At 52.7% G+C, this 20,978-nt stretch overlaps 1 protein-coding gene across 3 annotated transcripts in view; it reads left to right on the forward strand.

The window, feature by feature from the left end:
• The first annotated feature begins 456 nt into the window (after positions 1-456).
• The window catches only part of bcl3 (BCL3 transcription coactivator), a 96,197-nt gene continuing 75,675 nt past the window's right edge, over positions 457-20,978 (forward strand). The window contains exons 1-3 of one of the 3 annotated variants that reach the window (XR_012100036.1): positions 457-1,212; positions 4,401-4,575; positions 16,528-16,636. Coding sequence is in view for 2 of the 3 variants with exons in the window: in XM_073054699.1 (XP_072910800.1) it covers positions 909-1,212; positions 4,401-4,575; positions 16,528-16,636 (588 nt within the window). In the remaining variant the exon portion in view is untranslated. Of the gene's footprint in view, positions 1,307-4,400; positions 4,576-16,527; positions 16,637-20,978 lie in introns of all 3 variants that reach the window. The other 2 variants (XM_073054699.1, XM_073054707.1) reach the window with 2 other exon arrangements.

A 20,978-nucleotide genomic window follows, 5' to 3' on the forward strand; every position in this document is an offset into this window, starting at 1 on the left:
CATGCCTCCCTTTCTCCATCCCACCCTCCCTTCCTCACTCCCCTCCCTCTTCTCTCTCACTTCCTCCTTCATTCTCACTCCCTCGCCTCTCTTCCTCTCTCCAGCACCTATTCCCTCTCCTCCCTCCCTTTATTCCTTCCCACCCCTTTTCCAAACCCCTCATACCCCTGTCCCTCCCCACCTTCACTTTCCCCCATCCCCATCTCCTCCCTCTCCTACTTCCCTCTCCTCCCTCTCTGCCTCCCTTCACTCCCCCTCCTTCCTCCGCTCCCCGCTTCCATTCCTTTCTCTCCCTCTCCCTCTCGACTTCCCTCCCTCTCCTCTCCGCTCCCTCCCGTCTACTCTGCCCTTCCTCCCCTCCCTCACCCCCTACTCCACCTCCCTCCCCGAAGTTTCGGACAAGACCCGCCCGACTCAGTTCTTGCAGCCAATGATTAGACGGAGTTTGCGGGGAAGTCCCGAGCTGCCGACTCGGCCTGTCCCGCTCACAGCGGCTTCCGATTCACACTCCGCCCCTCTCTCTGTGTGTGTGTAAGAGAGAAAGAAAGAGATAGAGAGAAATAGTGACAGAGATAGAGTACATGTATGCGATAGAGGAGTGTAGCGACAGTGAGTGTGTGTACGCGCGAGAGGAGAGTGCCCCGGACTCTCTCGTGCGTGTGAGTGTGAGAACCGGTCCCACGGTGACTGTGCAGCTCTCTCGTCTCAGCTCCAGTGAGGGATCGCTCCGGTCCTGCTGTAGAGGGAGGGATCGTTCCGCTTCAGCTGCTGAGACAGGGAGGCAGCGAGAACCGAGTCCCCTGTCCCACCACAGCTGACCACAGCTGGGGGAACCTCCCCGCCCCGGCGCCAGGGATGTTGGTCGTGCGTTGAGGGATCGCTCCCTCCCGGGGACGGGACCCCTCCCCATGAAGCTGGAAGAGCCGGGGATGGAGGAGCGGACCCACACCGCCCCTCTGGACCTCAGAACGCAGCGGGTGGGCTGGGGGTGCGGACCCACTCCCGAGGGGAGACCTCCTCCAGCCAAGAAGGAGCGCCCCAGTCTCTCCCTGCCCCCCCGCAAGAGGCCCTACCCGCGGGAGGGGGGTCGCTCGGAGATCCCCCCAGGGGGGGTGTGCAGAGGGGAGGGGTCCAGCTGCCCCCTCCCTACAACCCCCTGCCTGGAGCACGTGTATCTGCCCTTCGGACTGCCACACCTGCCCTACTTTCCAGGTGAGTCCTCGCCTGAAACCCCCCAACCATGGGGTGAGGAAGAGGAAGGGGTGTGGATGGAGTGAGATGGAGCAGGGTGAAGACGGAGTCTGTGGTGAGTGGGACAAGGCAAGAGGAATGAAAACCATGGCGAATGGGGGAGAATGGTGCAGGATGTGTGGAGAGAGGCCATGGGGAGTGGGACAAAGGGCAAGGGTCAGTGGGGAAATGGGAAGGGAGTGGAGATTCCAGGGGGAGCGGAGCGAGCGTGGGAGAGTACAATGCAGGGGTGAGTTGGGAACGGGGCATCCAGATTCCACACCACCCAAGTAGTTAGATGTGAACTCCTAACATCTGGAGGGTAAGGGGAGCTCAGAGGGTGGGCGATTCACTGTGTGTCAGTCTGTTTCTGTACATAAACATCTGTATGCCCATGTGCATCTGTTTTGTGTTCTCACTAACACACACACACACCCCCACCCACTCACCCCACTGCGCACACGGACTCACACAAACTTACCCCCACACACATGCACACACATACAAACACCACACACATACTTAAACACCCTCCCACACAGAGGCACACACAAACACCCACACACACACACTCACACAAACATACCTCCCCACACACACTCACACAAACATACCCCCCCCCCACACACACACACACTCACAGACACACCACACACGCAAAATTTCACACTCACGGGCACATACACCATATTTACAGACACACCACCGTAAAATCTTACACTTGTGCACGCGCGCACACACACACAATCTCACACACCAAGTTTCACAGTTACACAAACATACACACACGCATACATATACTTAAAAGCTCACACACACTTACTGTCACAGATGGGAGGGAGGGAACTGGAGCAAAAGTGAGGGTCTGGAGTGACCCAAGGGGAGAGTGGTGTGGAGAGGGTGAAGAGTGACCCAAGGGGGGGGAGGGATGCAAGGGGAGAGTGGTGAGGAGAGGGTGAAGAATGACCCAAGGGGGGGGAGGGATGCAAGGGGAGAGTGGTGTGGAGAGGGTGAAGAGTGACCCAAGGGGGGGGAGGGATGCAAGGGGAGAGTGGTGAGGAGAGGGTGAACAGTGACCCAAGGGGGGGAGGGATGCAAAGGGAGAGTGGTGAGGAGAGGGTGAAGAGTGGGGGAGGGATGCAAGGGGAGAGTGGTGTGGAGAGGGTGAAGAGTGACCCAAGGGGGGGGAGGGATACAAGGGGAGAGTGGTGTGGAGAGGGTGAAGAGTGACCCAAGGGGGGGGGGGAGGGATGCAAGGGGAGAGTGGTGTGGAGAGGGTGAAGAGTGACCCAAGTGGAGGGTGATTTGACAAGCCTGCCTCTACAAGGTTATCAGGTTGGACAGGGCATCTTGCTGGGGGGCAGAGTGGATTCCACTGGGTCGCACTGCATGCCCTGTGTTTGCCAGAGGAAGCAGGAACGCCAACTTGTAGAGTGTTGGGAGTGGGTCGGGGGGGGGGGGAATGAGGGCAAATGGGGGTTTGACTCCTGGGGAAATTCAACCCAGAACAGCAGTATTACTGCGGGAATGTGGGAATCACAACGATGATCGGAACCATGAATCCCACAGGAACCTGCCTGGGAATTCTGTCAGAGGTGGGTGTCCAACACTGGCAACAGAGGGATGTCAGTGTAGTGTCAAAAACATCTCCCTCCCTCCTGACTGCCATCCTACTGTGCGGTGCTCTGTCCTAACCGCCCCTCTCTCAGTGAGGCACTACCTCCTCACGGCCCCTCCCATGGTGCAGCGCTCACCACTCCTCCCGCAGCGTGGAGCTCCATCCTCGCCACCCCTCCCACTGAATCCCCATTCCTCTCAAAGGTTGCTCATGAGTGCTGAAGGGGGATTTTCCACCATTGAACGATACCCACCACCTGTGACCAGGAGCGGGTGGAGGTGAACCATCCCCACAGGGGTTCACAAATTCCCCTAATGTTCCCTGCCTGCAGATACTGTCTGGTCCGTGGAGACCAGCACCAACCTCATCACAGAGCTTTCAGACCAGAAAATCACTCTCTGCAGCTCCTGTACAGCCTGCTTCAGAGTGAAGCTCCCTCTGCCCCGTCCTGTCACACACTCCCAGGGTCAGGTACAGAGTGAGACTACCCCTCCACCATCCCATCACAGACTGAAGCTCTCTCCAATCACACATTCCCAGGTTCAGACACTGAGTGAAGCTCCCTCCACATGGTCCTCACTACATTGGTTCCAGAGGACTAGAGTATTGCAACTGTCTCTCTACTCTTTAAGAAGTGAGAGACAGGAATATAAGAGCAAGGATGTCACATTGGTGCGTTATAAAGCATTGGTCACACCACACTTGGTGTATTGGGCCCCTTATCTAAGAAAAGATGCACTGTTATTGGAGAAGGCCCAGAGGAGATTCACGAGAAGGATTCTAGGAAGGAAAGGGTTAACATAATGGCTCTGCACCTGTACCCACTGGAATTTAGAAGAATGAGATCTCATGGAAACCCATCTGATATTGAATGGCCTAGGAGGTAGAGAGGATGTTTCCTACAGTGGGTGAGTCTTGGGTCAGAGGGCACAGCTTCAAAATAGCGTGTCATCCATTTAGAATGGAGATGAGGAGGAATTTCTTTAGCCACAGGGTATTGATTCTGTGGGATTCACAGCTATGGATGGATCTCGAGGACATTTAGTATATTTCATTGGTTCTTGGTTAGTCAGACCAAACGCTACAAGGAGAAGACAGGAGAATGAGGTTGACTGAGATAGAATCAGTCATGATGGAAGGGCAGAGCAGACTCGAAGGGTCAAGTGGCCTATTTCTGCTCATGTATCTTATGGTTTTATGGTAACACACTCCCAGGGTCTACACAGAGAGAAGCTCACTCCACACCGTTCTATCACACATTTCTGGGGTCAGATACAGGGCAAAACTCCCTCCACTCCATCCCGTCACACACTCCCAGCAATCTTCACTAGAACAGGAAATTGCACAGTTAGGATTGAATGGACAGGATAATGCTGTGGATTGGTGTCATGTCGTGCCTCTTCTGGAGCTGATGCGCGTGAGGTGGGTGCTGCGTCAGTGCACAGGAGGATCCTAGTTTCAGTAGGTGTGAGGGTGAGGGTTTACAACAGGGTGTGACTGATCACTCTCTCTCTCTCTCCTATCATTCTCCTCCCCCTCACCCTGGACCCAGCTGCCTACTACCCTGCACAGTTACCCCTCTGCCCCCTACCCACACACCCACCCCTCGGCATCAGTGGCCTGGCTGGCCTCCACTCTCCCGCCTGTTCCCTCCTCCTCCCCCCACAGGGCGACCCCCTGGCTTCGGACATCGCCGTGGCAACACGCCAGGACGAGGACGGCGATACGTAAGTCAGTGTGAGCACCGTTGGTGGGGGGACGTGGTAGAGGGAGAGGTGTTGGAGGAAGAGGGAGGGAGTGGTGTGAGGAGAGTGAGGTGGAGAGGGAGTGAGGGTGAGGGAAGGGGAATGAGAGGTAGGGATGGAGGGGAGGGAAGAGGAAGGAGGGGGAGAGAGGGGAGGAATGGAGAGGAGGGGGGATGGAAGGAAGAGGAGTGGAGATGGGAAGGTTGTGTTTTGAGAAGTAAGCATATGTGACTGAGGGGAGATTTTGGGGGTGGGAAGAGGATGGAGGTAGAACTGTGTGCCTCGATCACTCCCCACCGCTCTGTACCTAACCCAAACAGGGTCTGTGTAGTTTGCCTGTACTAGTGGGGAGGAGCAAGAGGGTGGTGTGACAGAGGAGTGAGGGGAGGGGTGTGAGGGATGCATTCTGCCCCCGCTATTTCCCACAGCTCACGGGGTGTGTAGTTTGTCAGAAGCCAGTGGGAGACAGCGAGGGTGCTGGTAGGGAGAGATGGGCTGGGTAATGTGGAGGCAAATACACCCTCTGTCTCAGCCCCTCCCCATTTGCCTACTGTTTAGGGGTGTAATTTACCTGCTTTCTTGCTTGAACCCTGTCCCCTGCCTTGCTCTGCCCCCCTTTTGAGGGGAAGCACCCTCTCCTTCCTGTCCCACACCGCAGCGACATACCACACAAGGCCCTCTCAGCGTCCCTGACATCAAACCTTTTGCACATTAACCATTTCCTGACTGTCTGTGGTCTGCTCTTACCCGAAATGGTGAGGTTTCGTTCACCCTGTGAGAGCTCACTCCACAATGTTGTTTCCTGCCACTCTCTCTCTTCTCCTCCACTGCTCTCTCTGTTTCTCATCTCTCTCTCCTACCTGCACAACTCTCTGTCAACTAAAATCACCCCTCTGTCTCCCCCTCTGTGTTCCACCCTCTATGTCCCCCCTCTGTGTTCCCTATCTGTTTGCTCCCTTCTGTGACCCCCATTTCCTCCCTCTGTCTCCCACTTTTATCTCCCCCGGGCCCTCCTCTGTCACCCCCCCCCATGTGCCCCGCTGTGTTCCCCACCTCTGTCCCCTGTCTCTCCCTGTTTGAGTCCCCATCTATGTCACCCCCCCAGTGTTCCCTCCGCTGCATTCCCCCCTCTGTTCCCCTCCCTGTGTCCCCACTCTGTCTGCTCCCCCCATACTATAATCTGCTAGAGGAATCCAATGGCTCAAGCAGCAGGGGGGTGGGGAGGGGGAAGAATCTGGAATTGTCAATATTTTGGATCTGTTGTGTTTGATGTTGAGGGATAATGCAGAGAGACATCCAGACACCAGCCTTGCAGGATATTCAACTAAACTTTATTGGCATTCCTGCCTGTACACCACGTAAACTCCTCCAGTGTGGGAACAGTTAACTGAATGGTATGGGAATAACACTATTAACTAATACAACATTTCTCCTTCTTGAAAATAAAGGAAAAATTGGGTAGCTACTTCTTGTCCATAGAATTGTATTGAAATTATAGTGACTGAAATTGAGCGATTCAGTTCACCTTACCCAAAAACGCAAAAAGGAATTTCCAACGTTGTAACCGTGGGTACTGTGGACCGCTGGTCTGAAGTTTGAAGTCATCATTTTTAGCAAAAGCTTTGAACTCTGAGTAGCTGAATGGTGGACCGTTGTTTGTCACCAGTGTCTCGAGTGAATGCAGTTTTCAGGTGCTGTGTAACTGCTGCTGAGGATGTAGAGGACAGCTTGGACACCTCAACATTCTGTGAGTAGCAATCCACAGTGAGAAGATATTTGTCTTTTTCAGCTTGAGAGCAGCTTTGTTTTCTCTGCCAAATGTACTTTCCCAGCTGGCTTACCATTCCAAGGAAACTGTGGATCTCTGATACGTTCGCAGGTTGTTCCGTGTGGACACACCTCAGAATAGAGGGGTGTCCTTTTAGAATGGAGATGAGGAGGAAGTTCTTTAGCCAGAGGGTGTTGAATCTGTGGAATTCTTTACCACGGGTAGTGGTGAACGCCAAGTCTTTATGCATATTTAAGGCAGAGGTTGATAGATTCTTGATTGGTCGGGGATGAAAGGATACGGAGAGAAGCCAGGAGATTGAGGCCGAGAGGAAAATTGGATCAGCCATGATGAAATGATGGAGCCAAATCGATGGACCAAATGGCCTAATTCTGCTCCTATATCTTATGTTCTCAACTCCTGCCAGTTTGTCTGAATCTAGTTGCACTCTGAGGACAGTTGGTGGCCTAAGAGCTTCACCTCCAACTTTGCAAATTCTCATTTCATTTTGTTCAGGGTGATTTCAGCCAGTTTCATTTCCTCAGAGGCTGCTTCCACTCTTTTGACATGGTCCTCACTTGAGCCTCTGAAGATGAGTAGATTGTCCAGACCCTCCTAAATTTGGTCATACTCATCTGAAAGAGTTCAGGGGTTGATGAGGTGCCAAAAGGGAGTTTCTTGAAGGCATATCATCCATATGGTGTGATAATGATGCCTTGTGCAGGAAGGCACAGAGTCGACTGTACTTCCTAAGAAGGTTGGCGTCATTCAATGTCTGTAGTGAGATGCTGAAGATGTTCTATAGGTCAGTTGTGGAGAGCGCCCTCTTCTTTGTGGTGGTGTGTTGGGGAGGAAGCATTAAGAAGAGGGACGCCTCACGTCTTAATAAGCTGGTAAGGAAGGCGGGCTCTGTCGTGGGCAAAGTACTGGAGAGTTTAACATCGGTAGCTGAGCGAAGGGCGCTGAGTAGGCTACGGTCAATTATGGATAACTCTGAACATCCTCTACATAGCACCATCCAGAGACAGAGAAGCAGTTTCAGCGACAGGTTACTATCGATGCAATGCTCCTCAGACAGGATGAAGAGGTCAATACTCCCCAATGCCATTAGGCTTTACAATTCTACCGCCAGGACTTAAGAACTTTTTAAAAGCTATTATTAATGCTTTTTGAGATGGTGATTTAGATGCATATCATATTTTTTACTGAGTTAAGTATTGTATGTAATTAGTTTTGCTACAACAAGTGTATGGGACATTGGAAAAAAGTTGAATTTCCCCATGGGGATGAATAAAGTATCTATCTATCTATCTATCTAATGGCTGTGAGCTTCAGTGACTCAGGGGCTAAATGGATCTGCCAGAACCCTGAGTTTGTATCTAGTTTGGTGAAGAACTTTGCTCCATCCAGCATACCAAATATGTGCTTAACAGAGTGCAGAATAACCTTCTCCCACATCACCACGTTCAATTTTGTCAGATCAACACCGATCCTAACCATACCATTTGGCTTGGGAACAGGCAAAATGCCTGCACACTAGTCAGTAGGTTTATTCACTCTAGTTATGATGTCAAGGATTTCCATTCTCTGTAGTTCAGCTTTGACTTTGTTCATGAATTGGACTGGTATGCACCTCACTGTGGTCAGAGAGTAGGCCTCAGTTGGATAAGGTACTCTTCTTCCAGTACTCCCAGGCCTGTGAACAACTCCGGGTACTTCTGCCACTGAACATTGTTCAACAAATCTAACCTTGTAATGAGGTTCAGCTTCTTGATGCCATGTTGTCCCATTAGTGGTGAGAAGACAGATATCCTCTTTGAACCGGTTCTCATTTTCACACATGGAAGTAGTGAACATTCCTTTCACATTGAGCTTAATTTTCCCTGGCTCCATGAGAACTTCCTTTTTTGGGTTTAGAGTAATGACTGTTTTCTTCATCAGTTTTGTGAGCAGACATTTGGGATGACTGTGACATCTGCCCCAGTGTCCATTTTGAACACCACTGCTCATTTTGCAACTGAACTATGGTACACTAGCCCTGTCTATTTGAATCTGGATCCCCAAGGAAAGCTGTCTCTTTGTCTGAATCTTCTTTGGTCTCCTGAAGATCTGGTTTTGAGTGACATTGGCTTTTATGATGGCCAACTCTATTCCACTGGTGGCCTTTCACTCCTTTTGCTGGACAGAGCACTTTGACATGGGATGGAGACTCGTTGCATCTCCTGCAGTTGGACATCTTACCTGCTCTTTGTTTTGCTTGTCTGTTCTGTTTGAGCTGAGCTCTACTGTTCCTCTTTTTGTAGTCTTTCTGATTGCACCTTGTTTCCTCTTATCTATCAGCTTTGGCTTTCCTGTGAACTATTTGATTTTGTCCTGCACTGTTTTCTACACCTTTTTTTTGAGCACGTTGGACCTAATCCACCCATAATACCATCTGTTTTGTCACCCGTGCAGTGTATCAGTGTGTTTACTTGATGCTCGTCTGAAGCCTGAGTGAGATTGCTTGCAACCCTAAATCTCTCAAAGCGTCTGAGTCATCCCTCAAAGTCCCCTGATTTAGAGAAATCAACTGTCAGGGAGCTTTAATAGGTAGCTGTAGGTACTGCTGGCATTTACTCCATTTTCCTGTTTGTTTGTCTGTCTATTCATTATTTCATTTATTTGGACTACAAAATATTTCTTTTTTCCCTCTCCCCCGAGAGTCTTCACTAATTTCTCTGACTTCTCTGCTATGTCTGTGCCTTTGTGTACTTCACGGACAGGTGGCCTACTGATTATTGCAATGTCTCGTCTTTTGGATGTAGTTCAAAGGCATTGCCTCACAAGCCTGGCTAGTTCTCAGATCAGCCTTAACAAAATAAGTCTCTGCCTATTTTTCACAGATGAACAAGAACAGTCTTACTGTAAATAATTTCTTGTTGGAGATCTTACTTGGTCTGTAGCTCCAATTCATCAATGATCACCACTTCTGACACCATGTTGTGTTTGATACTGAGGCATAGTGCAGGGCACACCAGGAAGCCAGCATGCAGGATACTCGACTGAACCTTATTGACAACTCTGGTTTCACAGAAAGTGAACTCCTCCCATATGGGAGCGGCGAACTGACTGGTATTGGAATAAAAGTGCTTACTACCACAACAAATCCCTGCTGCAGAACACTTGATTCTCCATACTCTCCTCCCCTCCTTCCCTTTCTCCCATGGTCCACTGTCTTTTCCTGTCAGTATTGTTCTTCTCCAGCCCTCTGCATTTCCACTTGTCACCTCCCAGCTTCCTAATTTATCCCCTTTCACCCACTCACCGACCTTCCTCCTCACCTGGTCACACCGACCACATGCGAAGTTGTACTCTTTCCCCTCACCTCAAATTCTTACTCTGGCTTCTGCCCTCTACCTTTCCAATCCTGATAACGGGTCTCAACAGGAAGCATAAGCTGCTTGTTCTCCTCCATAGATGCTGCCTGACTTGCTTTCTCCAGCATTTTGTATTTCCAGTATCTGCAGGATCTCTTGTCTTTCTCTCTATCTCCCTCTCTCTACCACACTTTCTCACTGAGTCACTCAGTATCTCACAGTCCCCCCTTCCCCCACTCCTGGCATTTCTGTCCCCTCCCTACACCTTTGTCTGTCTCCCCTTTCCCTCTCTCCTTTTCTTTCTCTTTTCATTCTCTCTGTTCTTCACTGCTCAATCCCACTCTACACTAATGTTCCCCATAAGCTCTTACCCCCACCTTCCACATTCACACTGATTCTCCCCACATTCTACCCCTCAGTGAGCGGTCAGCTCACCGAGGCCAATTGATCCGCCCTCCCCACACGTTTTTGAGATGTGGGGTGGAGAGGAAGAACTAAAGTCTCTGGGCAAAACTCACAGGGAGATCATGCAAACACCACACAGAAAGCGCGGAGGTGGGAGATCATATCCTATTCTCTGGAGCTATGAGCTTGCTATACGACCCTCTATGTGCTAGGGGACCTCAGGTTATTAAATGTATCACTAATCTCACTCTGGTGAACTCTCCCCTCTCGCCACCCCATCATATCCACTTCACGTTTAACTCCACCGAGCTCTCGCCTCTCCTCCTCATTCCCCTCCTCAACCCTGACCCTAAACCTTGATCGAGTCCCAATCCCACCTTTATACAAACCCTAACCCCTGACCCCAGCAGTAAGTGAGTAAACTACTTCCTTGCTTTTCCCTTTGCCCCAATGTTAAAACATTGACCCTTGACCCCTGCACCAGTAGGAACAGTGATACAGCCCCATCCAGAGCAGTCTGGGAACTCAGACCCCCACACACTGGCTCCAGTACCTTCCCAGGATGTAAGCACATAACTAGAAACCACACTGTGGCCGTGACAGTGGTCAGCCATGCTGATGGTCAAGCATTTTTATTGCCCAGCAGATGTGCTGAGTGTCCAGCCGTGGCCCACACAAACTTCCCAGCAGGGTCATCGCCGTCTCCCGTTACAGAGCACAGAGAAAGGACTTTCAGTGCCTTTGAGTCAATGCTTAACAAACTGCATATCCCAGCTAATTCCATTCCCCAGCATTTGACCCACGACCCACCAGACTTTTACCATGCAATGTCCACATACTCCATGAATCCGGTGGCATGGCAGCATAGCAATTGCACAATACTTTTACAGCACCAGCGATCACCAGTCAGAGTTCAATTCCAGCTGAACACATCACGAGCTGCTACGTTCTATCCTCACTGCTGTCTGTGTGGAGTTTGTACGTTCTATCCTCACCGCTGTCCATGTGGAGTTTGTACGTTCTATCCTCACCGCTGTCTGTGTGGAGTTTGTATGTTCTATCCTCACCGCTGTTCATGCGCAGTTTGTACGTTCTATCCTCACCGCTGTCCGTGCAGAGTTTGTACGTTCTATCCTCACTGCTGTCCGTGCAGAGTTTGTACGTTCTATCCTCACCGCTGTCTGTGCAGAGTTTGTACGTTCTATCCTCACCTCTGTCCGTGCAGAGTTTGTACGTTCTATCCTCACCGCTGTCCGTGTGGAGTTTGTACGTTCTATCCTCACGGCTGTCCGTGTGGAGTTTGTACGTTCTATCCTCACCGCTGTCCGTGTGGAGTTTGTACGTTCTATCCTCACCACTGTCCGTGTGGAGTTTGTACGTTCTATCCTCACTGCTGTCCGTGTGGAGTTTGTACGTTCTATCCTCACTGCTGCCTGTGTGGAGATTGTACGTTCTATCCTCACCGCTGTCCGTGTGGAGTTTGTACGTTCTATCCTCACCGCTGTCCGTGTGGAGTTTGTACGTTCTATCCTCACCGCTGTCCGTGTGGAGTTTGTACGTTCTATCCTCACCGCTGTCTGTGTGGAGTTTGTACGTTCTATCCTCACCACTGTCCGTGTGGAGTTTGTACGTTCTATCCTCACCGCTGTCCGTGTGGAGTTTGTACGTTCTATCCTCACCGTTGTCCGTGTGGAGTTTGTACGTTCTATCCTCATCCCTGTTCATATGGAGTTGGTACGTTCTATCCTCACCGCTGTCTGTGTGGAGTTTGTACGTTCTATCCTCACCGCTGTCCGTGTGGAGTTTGTACGTTCTATCCTCACCGCTGTCTGTGTGGAGTTTGTACGTTCTATCCTCATCCCTGTTCATATGGAGTTTGTACGTTCTATCCTCACCACTGTCTGTGTGGAGTTTGTACGTTCTATCCTCACCGCTGTCCGTGTGGAGTTTGTACGTTCTATCCTCACCGCTGTCCATGTGGAGTTTGTACGTTCTATCCTCACCGCTGTCCATGTGGAGTTTGTACGTTCTATCCTCACTGTTGCCTGTGTGGAGTTTGTACGTTCTATCCTCACCGCTGTCCGTGTGGAGTTGGTACGTTCTATCCTCATCCCTGTTCATATGGAGTTGGTACGTTCTATCCTCACCGCTGTCTGTGTGGAGTTTGTACGTTCTATCCTCACCGCTGTCTGTGTGGAGTTTGTACGTTCTATCCTCATCCCTGTTCATATGGAGTTTGTACGTTCTATCCTCACCACTGTCTGTGTGGAGTTTGTACGTTCTATCCTCACCGCTGTCCGTGTGGAGTTTGTACGTTCTATCCTCACCGCTGTCCATGTGGAGTTTGTACGTTCTATCCTCACCGCTGTCCATGTGGAGTTTGTACGTTCTATCCTCACTGTTGCCTGTGTGGAGTTTGTACGTTCTATCCTCACCGCTGTCCGTGTGGAGTTGGTACGTTCTATCCTCACCGCTGTCTGTGTGGAGTTTGTACGTTCATCCTCATCCCTCTCCGTATGGAGTTGGAACATTCTCCCCAAGCAGTTGACTTGAAGGATTTGTACATGAATCCTCTCACCATTGTCTGTGAGGAGTTTGTTTGTTCTCCCCTCACTGCTGTACTGAAGGAAATTGTATGCCGTCCCCCTAACCACTGTTTGTGAGGAGATTATTTATTCCCCACTAACTACTGTCAGTAAAGAGTTTTTACACTCTCCCCTCACCGTTGTCTGTGAGGAGCTTTATGTTCACCCCAATTGCAGTGCTTAACGAGTCTGTGTGTTCACTGGTAACCTCAGTCCTTAAGCAGTTTGTTTTCTCTCCCTAATTACTGTATGTAAGGATTTGTAAGTTCTTGAGCAGATGAGTCTACTCCGGGTGCCCTGTTTCTTTCCGCGCTCCAAGGGCATGCCGTTTAGGGTTACTGAGTTGTGGGCATGTCGTATGGGTCCCAGAAGCCTAGAGTCGCTTGCAGGCTGCCCCCAGCACATCCTCAGACTTCTTTTGGATCGTTTACACAAATGACAAATTTTACCTTATTTTTCAAATTTTTGACGTCTACATGTGACAAACAAAATTAATCTTTATCATTATTGAACGTAGCTGTCTGAACCACCGCCTCTGATAGCTGGCTCTATATTTGCACCCCCCACCGTGTAAGACATTACTCCTCAGCTGGTAATGGTATCTTTTACCTGTAACCTTAAATCGTGCCTCTAGATTTCAGTTGAACTATCCCTGGATAAGAGAGCGCTCACCCTGTGTGTTTCCCTCATGGGCTCGATGAGATCATCCCTCAGCCTCCGACTCTGCGAGGAATACAGAGCCAACATGTCTAACGTTTCCCTCTAGCCCCATCCCCTGAGTTCTGGCAGCACCTTTATAGACCTTCTCCACTCCCTATCCAATTCAACCTCAGCCCTCCTACAACAGGGTGACCAAACCCAAACACGATCACCTCACCAACGTCTGATATAACTGGCCGTGTCCTTCCATGTCCAATACTCAGTGCCCTGCAACCCATAAGCCTTCTCCACCTCCCTGTCCAGCTGAAACTCCATGTGTACCTGTTCTGCAGCACTCCCCAGCGCCCAATTAAAGTCCTGCCTTGATTTCTGCTTCCAATGTGGAACACCTCTCACCTACCTGAATTAATTTTCATTTCCCAGTCAGCCCATCTACTCTGCCAATCAAGATCCCACGGCTACTCCCGATACTCCTCTCTGCCATCTATAACACCACCTGTATTCGTGTTGGCTGCAGGCTCATTAAATTCTCCTTGTGCTGTGCATTATACCAAAGACAGATTACTCTGGGCCCAAGCCGATCTCTGAGGAAGACACCAATCACAGACATCCAATCCAGAAATGACTTTCCACCAGGAGCCTCTACGTCCAACCTTCAGCGTGGGCTCAGCTCACTAACGCTCTTGTTGCTGGACGTTGGGCAGAGATTGGCCAAGCTCAGGCCGCATGTGGTCTCCCATCAGAACTGCCTTCTAACCTGCCTGCCTCACTCGTCGCACATACACACTTGGGGGTGGGGGGGGGGGTTCCTATTCCCACCACTCACCCCAGCATGTGAGCAGACCCGTGTCAGCACGCTGTTAGATGGGAACGGGAGTGACCGGTACAGGGACCAGTGTATATTAGGGAGCAGTTTGAGCAGAGAGAGAGCTCAAGCAGTTGAAGGGGATTCCATAGTTCACACACAGCACAGATCAGGGCACAGCCTCCTGATGACACATCACCACTTCCCGAATATTGCTCAGCCCAAGCAGTGTTCCTGGAATCCCTCAGTCCCAGGAGTGCGTGATGGGATGGTCCAGAGAGAGCTTCACTCTGTGTCTGACCCTGGAAGTGTGTGATGCAACGGTGTGGAGGGTTTCAGTCTGTGCCTGCCCCCAGGAGTGTGGAGGGAGAGGGGGCTAACCATGGTCAGACTGGCAGTTCAGTTGCAGCATACTGTGGGGGGGGGGGGGGGGTGGTCACAGGGTTAAACAGCAGATGAACAGCCTCTTTGACCCAACCTCATCTGTGCTGACTCACATTCCCAATGAAAATAGTCCCAACTTCCTTTTGATTTGTTCATAACAATCCAAATCCTTCCCATCTCTGTACCTGTTCTCGTGTCTTTTAATTATGTTTCCATTAGTGTGAGAGTCTGGGACCAGCTGGAAGGACATCCCTTTTGAACAGTGATTAATAGGATTTTCTTTAGCTAGACGGTGGTGTATCTTTTGAATTCATTCCCACAGACGGCTGCGGAGGCTAAGTCACTGGGTGTGTTTACAGCGGAGGCTGATTGATTCTTGATTAGGCAGTGTGTTTAAGGTCAGGAAAGGTTGAGGTTGAGAAGGAAAATAAATCAGCCATGTTTGAATGGCAGAGGAGACTCGATGAGTCATTCTGCTCCCATGTCTTATAGTCTTACGTGCTCATGCACCTGCCACAATCGCTTCTTCTGGCAGCTCGTCCTGTATAGTACCCATCGCCTGGGTGAAGATCTCAGTAAATCTCTCCTCTCACGTTAAACCTCTGCCTTGCAGTTGACAATTCTCCAGCCCTGGGGAAAGTGATTCTGTATATTCACCCTATCTAACCATCTTCTGTCAATAACTCAGTCCTTCCCGGTAACATCCTGCTAGACTTGAACGTCTCTAGCAGCACGTACTTCTGCCAACCCAACTGTTATTGGAATTGGTCTATTTTACCGAGATATAGTGAAATGCTTGTTTTGTTTACTGCCCGTACAGAGCAGATCATTACACAGTGCATTGAGGGAAAACAGTAACAATGCAGAATAGAGTGTAGCAGCTGCAGAGGAAGGGGTAGTGCAGGTGAACAGTAAAGTGCGAGAGCATAGCGAGGCCAGGAGTCCATCGTGAGACCTGTTCGAGTGGTTGATAATAATGAGATAGCTGTTCTTGGGCCTAGTGGTATGTGCTTTTGTACCTGCTGTCCAATTGGAGAGAATGTCCGAGGTTTGTGTTGCCTTTTTTTTGACGTTAGCAGCTTTACCAAGTCGGGGGGAGCATAGACAGAGTCTTTGGAGGGGAGGCTGACTCCCACGAAGTGGTGACGTTTCACTGAAGGACCTCATCCCAATGCGTCTCTGTGTCCCTTGTGTCCAGGATGGTTATTGAGGGATATTATGGAGGAGTGGGTGGGGGAGAGTAGGGAGGATTAGGGGCATGGGGTACAGGAAAGGATCAGTAGGAGTGAATATGGCAGGGTGTAAGGAGGAGTTGGATGAGGGCACATGAGAGGGAGGACTGGGACATCGATCCTGTCGATATCCCATTGCAACCTACGGCAACCCTCCACACTATCCACAACACCAACAACGTTCATGCCATTTGCAAATTTACCTACTCACCCTTCCACTTTCATATATGAATCATTTATAAACATCACGAAGAGCAGGGATATTAGAAGGCTTCCCTAAACTCCATCTGGAACGTTCTCCATCTACAACCATCCGCTGCCTTCTGTGGGCAAGCCAATTCTGAATCCATACAGCCAAACTTCCCTCAATCCCATGCTCCTGACTTTCTGAATAAGCCTACCCTGGGGTACTTTACTGAAATCCACTGCTCTACTTTCATCAAAGTGCTTCGACACATTCCCAACGAGGCCCATGGGGAGTGACCTGTACCTCACAGAAGACATGCTTATGTCCCTAATCAGAAGATGCTTCTCCAGTAGAGGGGGGCTGAGGGTGATGAAGAAGTATGGAGGGTCGATGGGGAGGGGCAGTGAGTGGGGGGGAAGAAGTTGTGAGGGTTGATAGTGATGGGGAGGGCAGTGATGGGGGGGGTGAGGTGAGGAATGACAGGGGGAGCAGCAGAGAGTGGGCATGGGTACACAGTTGGGTGACTCCCACTCTGCTCTCCCCCATCCACAGGCCCCTCCACATTGCGGTGGCCCAGGGGGACGTTCACATGGTGCAGAGGCTCGTCCACCTCCTCCTCGTTGGCAAGAAGAGCTTGGACATCTACAACAACCTCCGGCAGGTAGGAGACAGGTGGAGGGAAGCTAACTGGAGGGGTAAGAGGGTGGGGATAAAGCAGGAGACAGGTGTATAGGGGTCTGAATGGGGGATGTCACAGACCCATGAGTTTTGTAGGGGCTGGAGGGGGTTACAGAGAAGGGGAGGGATGTAGGGGCTAGAGTGCGGTTTCAGAATCAGGGAAGGGTGTAGGAGCCACAGGGGTTTACAGAGATGGGGGGAGGGGTGTAGGAGCCAGAGGGGTTTACAGAGATGGGGAGGGGTGTATGGGGCCGGAGGGGTTTACAGAGATGGGGTGGGGTGTATGGGCCAGAGGGGTTTACGGAGATGGGGGAGGGGTGTATGGGCTGGAGGGGGTTTACGGAGATGGGGAGGGTGTATGGGGTCAGAGGGGTTTACGGAGATGGGGAGGGGTGTATGGGCTGGAGGGGTTTACGGAGATGGGGAGGGGTGTATGGGGTCAGAGGGGGTTTACGGAGATGGGGAGGGTGTATGGGGTCAGAGGGGTTTACGGAGATGGGGAGGGGTGTATGGACCGGACGGGGTTTACAGAGATGGGGAGGGGTGTATGGGCCGGAGGGGTTTACGGAGATGGGGAGGGGTGTAGGGGCCAGAGGGGTTTACAGAGATGGGGAGGGGTGTACGGGCCGGAGGGGGTTTACAGAGATGGGGAGGGGTGTAGGGGCCGGAGGGGTTTACAGAGATGGGGTGGGGGTGTATGGGCTGGAGGGGTTTACGGAGATGGGGAGGGGTGTATGGGCCGGAGGGGTTTACGGAGATGGGGAGGGTGTATGGGGTCAGAGGGGTTTACGGAGATGGGGAGGGGTGTATGGGCCGGACGGGTTTACAGAGATGGGGAGGGGGTGTACGGGCCGGAGGGGTTTACAGAGATGGGGGAGGGGGTGTACGGGCCGGAGGGGGTTTACAGAGATGGGGAGGGGTGTATGGGCCGGAGGGGTTTACAGAGATGGGGAGGGGTGTAGGGGCTGGAGGGGTTTACAGCGATGTGGTGGGGTGTAAGGGCCGGAGGGGGTTTACAGAGATGGGGAGGGGTGTAGGGGCTGGAGAGGTTTACAGAGATGGGGGAGGGGTGTAAGGGCCGGAGAGGTTTACAGAGATGGGGAGGGGTGCAGGGGGCCGGAGAGGTTTACAGAGATTTGGAGGGGTGCAAGGGCCGGAGGGGTTTACAGAGATGGGGGAGGGGTGTATGGGCTGGAGGGGTTTACGGAGATGGGGAGGGGTGTATGGGGTCAGAGGGGTTTACGGAGATGGGGAGGGGTGTATGGGCCGGAGGGGTTTACAGTGATGGGGAGGGGTGTATGGGGTCAGAGGGGTTTACGGAGATGGGGAGGGGTGTATGGGCGCGAGGGGTTTACGGAGATGGGGAGATTTGTAGGGGCCAGAGGGGTTTACAGAGATGGGGAGGGGTGTACGGGCCGGAGGGGTTTACAGAGATGGGGAGGGGTGTACGGGCCGGAGGGGTTTACGGAGATGGGGAGGGGTGAATGGGGTCGGAGGGGTTTACAGAGATGGGGAGGGGTGTAGGGGCTGGAGGGGTTTACAGCGATGTGGTGGGGTGTAAGGGCCGGAGGGGTTTACAGAGATGGGGAGAGGTGTAGGGGCTGGAGAGGTTTACAGAGATGGGGAGGGGTGTAGGGGCCGGAGAGGTTTACAGAGATGGGGAGGGGTGCAGGGGCCGGAGAGGTTTACAGAGATTTGGAGGGGTGCAAGGGCCAGAGGGGTTTACAGAGATGGGGAGGGGTGTATGGGCTGGAGGGGTTTACGGAGATGGGGAGGGGTGTATGGGGTCAGAGGGGTTTACGGAGATGGGGAGGGGTGTATGGGCCGGAGGGGTTTACGGAGATGGGGAGGGGTTGTAGGGGCCGGAGGGGTTTATGGAGATGGGGAGGGGTGTATGGGGTCAGAGGGGTTTACGGAGATGGGGAGGGGTGTATGGGCCGGAGGGGTTTACGGAGATGGGGAGGGGTGTAGGGGCCAGAGGGGTTTACGGAGATGGGGAGGGGTGTACGGGCCGGAGGGGTTTACAGAGATGGGGAGGGGTGTACGGGCCGGAGGGGGTTTACGGAGATGGGGAGGGGTGTAGGGGCCAGAGGGGTTTATGGAGATGGGGAGGGGTGTAGGGGCCAGAGGGGTTTACAGAGATGGGGGAGGGGTGTATGGGCCAGAGGGGTTTACAGTGATGGGGAGGGGTGTAGGGGCCGGAGGGGTTTACGGAGATGGGGAGGGGTGTATGGGGCCAGAGGGGTTTACGGAGATGGGGAGGGGTGTAGGGGCCAGAGGGGTTTACGGAGATGGGGAGGGGTGTATGGGGTCAGAGGGGTTTACAGAGATGGGGAGGGGTGTATGGGGCCAGAGGGGTTTACGGAGATGGGGAGGGGTGTATGGGCCGGAGGGGTTTATGGAGATGGGGAGCGGTGTATGGGGTCAGAGGGGTTTACGGAGATGGGGAGGGATGTATTGGCCGGAGGGGTTTACAGTGATGGGGAGGGGTGTAGGGGCCGGAGGGGTTTATGGAGATGGGGAGAGGTGTAGGGGCCGGAGGGGTTTATGGAGATGGGGAGGGGTGTATGGGATCAGAGGGGTTTACAGTGATGGGGAGGGGTGTAGGGGCCGGAGGGGTTTATGGAGATGGGGGAGGGGTGTAGGGGCCGGAGGGGTTTATGGAGATGGGGAGGGGTGTATGGGATCAGAGGGGTTTACAGTGATGGGGAGGGGGTGTATGGGCCGGAGGGGTTTACGGAGACAGGTGTGGATTTGGGGCCGGTGACAGTATAACAGAGAACAGAATAGATTTCTGCAGGTGCTGGAAATACAGAGTGACTGCTGCAGAGTGAGATGCTGAAGGAATGCAGCAGGTCAGGGAGTGTCTATGGAGGGGTATGAATGGTCTCGGTCAGAAACTTTCTTGCCCTCCATTGGTTCTGCCTGACCTGCTGAGTGCCTCGAGTGTGCGTGTGTTACTCAAGCTGACAGAGAAGTTGATTGAGCTGTTGTTTTGCAACGAGCCCTCAGTGTGTGACTGTAAGTCGCAGTGACTGCTAACATGTCATTGCCTAATTTCCCAGAAGAGCAGTGTATACAAGCACATCAATGTCAGATCTGCTTTCCCTCGAACACTCTCAGACCCACAGTTCACTGTCAACTCGTGAAACCGCAGAGAATAAATACAAAGTGATTCACAAACTGCACAAAGCGATTTGCAAACAGCCGGTGTTTTGGAACCCCTCTCCCAGCCGAGAGAACGAGGCAGAGTGAGAAATCCCACCACACAATGAGTGGACAGTTATGGGAGTGCATTGTCCAAACAGCCAAGGCAACAACACAGTTGAGCTTCAATTCCAACCAACCGTGGCACAAGTCTCCCTCCCCTCTCCCCTCCCCTGTCCCTTCCCCCTCCCCCTCCTTCTACCACTATCCCTCTCTCCCCTTTCCCACTCTCCCCTTCCCCTCTCCCCTTCTGCTCTAACCTTCCCCCCTCTGCTGTCCCTTCCCCCTCCCCTCCTTCTACCCCTCCCCCTCTCCCCTCCCCCTCACTCCCCCTTCCCCCTTCCCCTCTCCCCTTCTGCTCTCTCCTTCCCCCCTCCCTTCTACACCTCACCCTCTCTCTACCCCTCCCCCTCTCCCCCCTCTCTCCCCTTTCCCACTCTCCCCTTCCCCCTCTCCCCTTCTGCTCTAACCTTCCCCCTCCGCTGTCCCTTCACCCTCCCCTGTCCCTTCCCCCTCCCCCTCCTTCTACCCCTCCCCCTCTCCCCTCCCCCTCTCTCCCCCTTCCCCTCTCCCCTTCTGCTCTTTCTTTCCCCCCTCCCGTCCCTTCCCCCTTCCTTCTACACCTCACCCTCTCTCTACCCCTCCCCCTCTCCCCCCTCTCTCCCCCTTCCCCTCTCCCCTTCTGCTCTAACCTTCCCCCCTCCGCTGTCCCTTCCCCCTCCCCTGTCCCTTCCCCCTCCCCCTCCATCTACCCCTCCCCCCTCTCTCTCCCCCCTTCCCCTCTCCCCTTCTGCTCTCTCCTTCCCCCCCTCCTTCTACACCTCAACCTCTCTCTACCCCTCCCCCTCTCCTGCCCTCTACCCTTCTCCTCTCCCCCTCCCCTTTTCCCACTCTTCTCCTCCCCTGTCCCTTCCCCTCTAACCTTCCCCTCTCCCTTCTCTTCCTCCCCTCCGCTACCCTTCTCCCCTCTCCCCACTCCCCCTCCTCTGCCTCTCCCTATCCCATCTCCCCCCTCTCATTCCCCCACTCCCACTCCCTCCCCTCTTCCTGCCCCCTCTCCGCCTTTGTTCCCTCTCTTTCACCCCTTTCCCTCTCCTCTCTCCCCCCTTCACCACTCT

This window comes from Hemitrygon akajei, chromosome 1 (assembly GCF_048418815.1).
Source record: "Hemitrygon akajei chromosome 1, sHemAka1.3, whole genome shotgun sequence".
In the NCBI taxonomy this organism is placed as follows: domain Eukaryota; kingdom Metazoa; phylum Chordata; class Chondrichthyes; order Myliobatiformes; family Dasyatidae; genus Hemitrygon; species Hemitrygon akajei.